Genomic DNA, 8175 nt, shown 5'->3' on the forward strand with positions numbered 1-8175 from the left:
GATGCTTCACCCAGCCTGCCATGATACTTATTATGTCTGATACTGTCGTGCAATGGGTTTATATAGAAAATAATGAACACTATACCATGCCATGATATCGCCTATATCAGGTACTGGCACGCTATTGGATATTACAGAGAATTTAATTTAATTACACACATTTCTGTGTTGCATGTTTGCTCTAAAAATACTGGAAGCATGTTCTTCTCTCAAACTTATTGGTGGTATATTAGTTTACGTTGGTGCCTTATTGAGCCACTGTTTGTACAGAGATACTGTGCAATATTAGTAAACACAGTTTTAACATAAGGCAAAATCTGTTCAGTATTTCCAAAACCATGGATAGCACCATCTGTAGGCCAAACAAGGTTATAATGGGGAAGCGCTGTAGATAAATGGATATCACCCAATTTCACACAGAGTGCCAAGTCATCGTACACTGTTGTAATGGATAAAGTTAGAGCAGCACATAGGGGAGCGAGGGGCTTGCTGTAACAGGCGTAAGTAGTAACAGGCTCATTTCACTAGGATCTTAAACTTTATTAGCGTATTTCTTTAGCTCGATTTGACCTGTAAACCGCACCCCATCATGTTGCCATAGCCAGTGTCCCGCCGGGCGGCGCAATGAGCTGAAGTGTGCACGCGCTTCACTTTTGCCAGGTAATACAAAATTGTACTGTCATAACATTTTGGTTTGCGTTATTATTATCGACTAATTGCAAACTTTCTATATCTTATTTACATTCAAATTTATCTATCTCTGATAATACATAACAGTGATTGCTAAATTGTTTAAATAGTTATCTTGATAAATGTTAAAAATCATACCATGGGGTTAGTTGTAACAAAATCCCGGGGCTTGTTGTAGTGTGTTACAACATGCCCCACGTTATGATGTAGATACCTACTTTTTTCCTTTGTTCTAGAATGAGGGTGTATAAAAGAAAGTCAAAGCAGGCAACACAAAGCCAAGAAGTGTACGAGCTAGCGGCAGCTGAAGTTGTAGAAAAAAAAATGCAGTATTCGGAAAGCTAGTCAGACTTTCGGATTATGTCACGTCTCTCTTTATAGATACATAAAGAGAAAGAAGAATAATGAATGTTTAAGAGTTTGTTATGTTAAGCCTAGATAAGTATTTACTGCAGAAGAAGAGGGTAAGATGGCTTCCTACCTACTCAAGTGCGCCGAAATATATTTTGAACTACTTCCTATAGATGTAAGGAAACTAGCTTACCATTGCCGTGTGCAGCTTAATGCTAAAAACATTCCTCCTCCTTGGCATCAAAATAACATGGCTGGTACTGACTGGTTCCAAAATTTTATGCCCAGAAATCCACAGTTATCTTTAAGGATACCAGAAGCGACGTCTTTAAGTCGAGCGACGTCGTTCAATAAGACTAACGTTAATTCATTCTTTCCAATATATCAACGACTTCTCCAAAAATATCAGTTTAATGCTTCTCGGATATGGAACATTGATGAAACAGGGGTCACAGTGGTTCAAAACTCTAATAAAATAGTAGCTGCTCGTGGCCAAAAGCAAATGGGAGCTATCACATCGGCTGAGAGGGGAACTCTTGTAACACTTACTAGTGGCTCTAACGATGCAGGTAATTTTATCCCACCGACGTTCATTGTTCCCAGGCTCAAATATTCTGAAATGTTTATTCGTGCTGGACCTCCAGATTGCATTGGAGCTGGTAATTGCTCTCGATGGATGACCAAAAAAGAATTTATAATTTTTGTGGATCATTTTATCAAACACACAAAACCCATCAAGGAAGAGCCAGTTCTGTTGCTACTTGATAACCATAGCTCACACGTGAATATTGGAGTTGTTGAAAAAGCCAAAGAAAATAATGTCATCATGTTATCGTTTCCCCCACACTGCTCCCACAATTTGCAACCTTTAGACGTAGGAGTGTACGGTCCTTTTAAAAATTACATAAATACGGCACAGACAGCATGGATGCACAACAATCCGGGGGAAACGATGACAATATATGACATCCCAGGTATTGTGAATGAGTCGTTACCGCTTGCCTTAAACCTTGCTAATATTATGAGTGGATTTAAAGCTTCTGGTGTATGGCCTTTGAATGCTGATATTTTCCAAGACTCCAACTTTGTGCCATCTTATGTTACTGATCGTCCAGATCCTACACAAGAGCCAGATTTCGTAAATGTCACAGAAAATTTATCATTGAATCTTGAAAATCCAGAATTATTAGATTCTGCCCCTGAATTAGATATCAGCACCACGGAAATTATAAGCCAAATCGAAACTGCAAACGAACCAACTCCGAGTTGCTCCAGTCAACAAAAAGCTTTTTCGCCATGGAAGATTGGACCTCTACCAAAGGCGCCACCAAGAAAAACTAATACAAATAGCAGACGCAAAAGAAAATCTACAGTATTGACAAAAGGATTATGAGGAAAAGATGAAGAAAAACAGAAAAAAAGATGACAAAATTATAGGAAAAGGTAAAGGAAAGGGGAAGGGGAAAGGCAAAGATAAATCAACAAAACATAAAACCGGAGTGGACAGAGCTAAAAAAAAAAAGATTTTATGTTCAGATTCAGAATCTGAATCAGAAGAGTGGTATTGTCTGGTATGTGGTGACGCTTGCACAGATTCAAATACAGAACATTGGGTCGAGTGTTGCATTTGCAAGATGTGGGCACATGTAGGATGTGTTACAGGAGACACTATATCTTTTATTTGTATTAATTGTAGCTCAGATGAAGACTGAATTTAATTATAATGAAACCCATCAAATGTTGATCCGTATATAAGTGCAATACTTTGTTAGATAGATATTAAAAGAGATAATTACGAGGCATACCTTAGATATAAATAATTTAATTACTTACTGTGATTGAAAAGTGCCATGATGTTATAAGTAGTGTTTAACTAAATAAAACTGTTATTTACTTAATTTTTAGGTGTTAATTACTTAAAAAGTGTATTTAAGTTGATTTTTGATAAGAATTACATAATACCTACTTTAGAAAGATATCAATTTTGCTAACAATAAACAAAGAATAAATGATAAGAGGTATTATTGTTTTTTATTTTATTTATTTCCTTTATTTTTGTCGTTCCTACTTGCCCCGGTAGACGTTACAACTTGCCCCAAGCATGAGGTAAGTTGCAACACCTCACTTCTTCTAGCAAATAATTGATTGTAAAATAATGGCCAATAGTTATGGTATTATTTTTACTTGATTTGGTAGTGAAAGAGTTACAGCATCCATCCATCTTTATTTAGTAGCAATTCCATCAATGGATCTCAAGATATATTAGTTTTCATGAAAACTGTTACAACAAGCCCTCGCTCCCCTACATGTCTGGAGGAGGATGGCTCAGATGATATTCGGCGGTTAACTGCTGCTTGATGTCGGCTTTTGCACGACACAGTTCATCCCATTCCACCTGCATGAAGCACACTTTGACAGTTTTAGATGCATTCTCAATCTCTATTACAACATGCCAGTCTCTGAGTGCGTTTGCTTCTATACCAGTATGCAAACACTTCGAAACACTCGTGGTTTAATTGTACACTGAAGTGACGAGTAGTGTTGCACAGGGTTTCACTGCTATCTTCTCATCCACTACATCCTCACTCTGTACCTGCAGTATCACTGGAATATTCTGCGATGGCGCGTATGACGGGTTCCAGTACCGACCTGTGTCATGCTGACTAGGACCCCGGTGTACTTCAGCGAGTCAGGGGCTGTCTGGATGCCTTCAACGGACAATAACAGCTGATTGTCCTGCTCCATCAAGCTGACCAGGCGCGTTACAGGATCCTAGGGTGCTGCTACTGCTGTGGGCACCAACGGGCTGGGACACGTTCCTGTTGTAGACCCTGACAGGCTGGAGGACGTCGCATTAACTTATGAGCAAAGAACAAAAATCGTTACAAGTGATGATATAAGCTCAAAGACTTCATCTTCCTCACACGATAGTAATCACAGAGATCAGGCAGGAGGTTCTTACTCTTCCACGGCTTCTTCTATTCTGTTGCTGCTGAGGAAGTGCAGTGCTGGGCAATCACGGAAATTCGAAATTCCCGCCAAAATTCGAAATTCCCGCCAAAATTCGAAATTCCCGCCACAAGGATAGGTGAGTGAGGGGGAAAGGGTGGGTGGCGAGGGGAGCGGGGAAGCCATGTGTAGGCTGAGGAAAACACATGATGCCATCTGAGGATGGGGGTGCGTCAGATTGGCGGGGGAGGGTGGGTGAAGTAGGAAATTAATTGATCAGTTTAATTAATTTGCATTCAATTTGATATCAAAACTGCACCAGAAGACCCAGTAGGGAACGTGCAGAGACAGTCAAACAAGCAACACAAAATGTTCTCTCAAAAGTACACAAATGCAATGAAGTTGATGGTGGGATATTCCAAACTTTATTGTGAACTGTACAACAGATGTAATGTGACATGTACGATAATACTTAGAGGAGAATGTATTAAAAATACGTGTTTTATATTGATACTTTCTGAAACACATGTTTTCATGTCTATTAACTCTTGTACATGTGCAAATCTGACAGTGTATTAAATGACACAGAAAGTAAATAACAATGTACATCAAATGTGTTCTATCTCGTAAATCATTCGGAATAAGGTATAATATGTATGTATGAAGTTTTTTGCTTCAAATGATCATTTCTGTCATATTCTTTAATACTATTAACTATTCCTTCTGGGACAACCCGTACAGCACATCTTTCTCATCCCTCATTCAAGAGCCTTCCTAGAGCTTGTCGCAGATTAGTGTGAGTTTGTGCTCATTCTTATACATTTTCTTGCCGTATGCTGAATCCTGGCAGCTGTCTATTTGGATAATTAGCAATCGTTTCTTGTCCCATTTGCTACGCAGACCGGGCCGCATCTTCCAGTGTCACAACGGGGACAGCTGAATGTTTAGTCAGTTGAAAGCACTTACAGATGAGTTAACGGCTTTGTGATACGGGAAATGGTAGTCGGACGAAGTTCACGCAGGGAGCGGAAACGATTTCATAAGACTAATCGGCCGCCACTATCTGCTTCCAAGGCGAGAGTTTTCAGTCCGTATTTTGAACTAGTTTGTCGCTGTATCCCTAGCTGTGTTATCTGATCGACGACAGGAAGATTCATGGAAGCACACATTAACACTGTAAACATTTATCGTGCTTTTCTCAATGCGTTCGGTAATATAGATGAATAAACCGTTAGCCAGGGCAGTTGCGACAGTTACTAGAACTGAAAATTTTCTCGTAAACTCTGAATTATGCATAAAGTCAGAAGGTGCTTTTCATTTGACGTCATTTACTCATTTATTTGCTGTTCCACTTCAACAACAGAACAGTAGGCCTCACGTAACCCACTTAACCACTCTGTAGTGGAATAATCAACATGTAATCTTGGCAGATAAAAACGATATCAAGCAAAGGAGCCAGAGCTCGTATAATTCCGTTTCTGTTTTATCATCTTTTTTCCACTCTTCATTGAGACGAGAAAAATTTTGTATTAGGCACAAAAATTATTACTTATAAAAGTATACACTTTATGTGATATGTATTAAGTTTTAGATCGGATAAACCGTCGTCAAAGCACATAGTACAGTCGTAAAAAATAATATTTCAAAGAACAATTACTCACCAGAGGTCGGTATGCATGGGACTGTATGCGCTACCAATACATTCCAAAATGCCCTGTATAAAAACAAGACTTTTCCGGAGCTCACACCTCCGGTTTCATTGGTGGTAGGAAGATACGGTCAAGTGTTTTGCGTAGGCCTTGGGCTAGGGGCCCTTTATATACTCAGAAGAAGCATCTTCTTACTGTAACTATCCTACAGTGTCACAGTATGAATATTAGACCTTTCCTCCATCTTACGCAAATCGGTCGGTCCTTTTTGCATTATATTCGGTACATGGCGCGTCCTTATGAAGGCAACATTTAGTTCATGTGTGGTTCCTGAGAAAACCCAAAAACCGAGACGCGGATTCCAAAGCGACTATGCAGAGCAAATAGCTGAAAGGTGTACGTTTTATTTCTAAGATTCAGATCTCGAACAACACTGAAAATATTCTTGATATCTTTATCCGTTTCCGTGAAACAGAGGTTCAAATTTACTTTATGTGTACACTTAAAATACGCGAAAACGTAGTTTGTAAAATGTCATAGCACGAAGAAATATTCTAAGAAGTGTTCTGTTATCATTAGTAGAGTTCTGGGAACTCTATGTTGTGGTACTGAAGCATATACACAAATTTTTGTGCACCTAAAATCAGGTCTGAGGTGTAAAATTAGTTTCGTATTGTTTAAGTTGCACATAAGTAAAGTAGCTGAATTTTACTGGTTCAAAAATGGTTCAAATTGCTCTGAGCACTATGGGAGTTAACATCTGAGATCATCCCTCCCCTAGAACTTAGAACTATTTAAACCTAACTAACCTAAGGACATCACACACATCCATGCCCGAAGCAGGATTCGAACCTGCGACCGTAGCGGTAGCGCGGTTCCAGACTGATGCGCCTGGAACCGCTCGGCCACTCCGGGAGCCGAATTTTACTGACAAATACTGTTATTATGAGTTACGTGCCCTATCACAGCAGGGAAAAGCAGGGAACCAGAGGAAAAATGCTCCTATCAGAACACAAAAAATGCTTGTATGCCTCTGTTTAAAAAGACTTTGACTGAAAAGTGGTGTTACCAGTTGCCACAATATACCTTTCTCACCACCTTCCCGTAAATTTGGCATGGGAACATATTCGCACTTTTTTCTGCTGAGAGAGATGGAGAGAGTGGAAGTTGGAAATTGGAAAAAATACGGAAAAGTAATAAATACTGGAAGGTCTACATCTACATCTACATTTATGCCCCGCAAGCCACACAACGGTGTGTGGAGGAGGGCACTTTACGTGCCACTGTCATTACCTCCCTTTCCTGCTCCAGTCGCGTATGGTTCGCGGGAAGAGCGACTGCCGCAAAGCCTCCGTGCATGTTCGAATCTCTCTAATTTTACAATCGTGATCTCCTCGGGAGGTATAAGTAGGGGGAGGCAATATATTCGATACCTCATCCAGAAACGCACCCTCTCGAAACCTGGACAGCAAGCTACACCGCGATGCAGAGCGCCTCTCTTGCAGAGTCTGCCACTTGAGTTTGCTAAACATCTCCGTAACGCTATCACAGTTACAAAATAACCCTGTGACGAAAAGCGCCGCTTTTCTTTGGATCTTCTCTATCTCCTCTGTCAACCCGACCTGGTACGGATCCCACACTATACTCAAGTATAGCTCGAACGCGTGTTTTGTAAGCCACCTCCTTTGTTGGTGGACTACATTTTCTAAGGACTTTCCCAATGAATCTCAACCTGGCACCTGCCTTACCAACAATTAATTCTATATGATCATTCTACTTCAAATCGTTCCGCACGCATACTCCCAGATATTTTACAGAAGTAACTGCTACCAGTGTTTGTTAGGCTATCATATAATCATATAATAAAGGATCCTTCTTTCTATGTATTCGCAATACATTACATTTTCTATATTAAGGGTCTGTTGCCACTCTCTGCACCAAGTGCCTATCCGCTGCAGATCTTCCTGCATTTCGCTGCAATTTTCTAGCGCTGCTACTTCTCTGTATACTACAGCATCATCCGCGGAAAGCTGCATGGAACTTCCGACACTATCTACTAGTTCATTTATATACCGGGTGATCAAAAAGTCAGTATAAATTTGAAAACTTAATAAACCACAGAATAATGTAGATAGAGAGGTAAAATTTGACACACATGCTTAGAATGACGTGGGGTTTTATTAGAACAAAAAAAAAGTATTGCTAGACGCGTGAAAGATCTCTTGCGCGCGTCGTTGGGTGATGATCGTGTGCTCAGCCGCCACTTTCGTCATGCTTGGCCTCCCAGGTCGCCAGACCTCAGTCCGTGCGATTATTGGCTTTTGGGTTACCTGAAGTCGCAAATGTATCGTGATCGACCGACATCTCTAGGAATGCTGAAACACAACATCCGACGCCAATGCCTCACCATAACTCCGGACATGCTTTACAGTGCTGTTCACAACATTATTCCTCGACTACAGGTATTGTTGAGGAATGATGGTGGACATATTGAGCATTTCCTGTAAAGAACATCATCTTTGCTTTGTCTTACTTT

General features: G+C 40.2%; 1 protein-coding gene across 1 annotated transcript; it reads left to right on the forward strand.

Annotated features, from left to right (window-relative positions):
* The first annotated feature begins 1159 nt into the window (after positions 1-1159).
* On the forward strand, positions 1160-2434 carry LOC126285112 (uncharacterized). Its single transcript, XM_049984435.1, has one exon. The coding sequence runs from the start codon at positions 1160-1162 to the stop codon at positions 2432-2434; it is 1275 nt and encodes a 424-aa protein (XP_049840392.1).
* Positions 2435-8175: the final 5741 nt, after the last annotated feature.

Source organism: Schistocerca gregaria, chromosome 8, assembly GCF_023897955.1.
Source record: "Schistocerca gregaria isolate iqSchGreg1 chromosome 8, iqSchGreg1.2, whole genome shotgun sequence".
In the NCBI taxonomy this organism is placed as follows: Eukaryota; Metazoa; Arthropoda; class Insecta; order Orthoptera; family Acrididae; genus Schistocerca; species Schistocerca gregaria.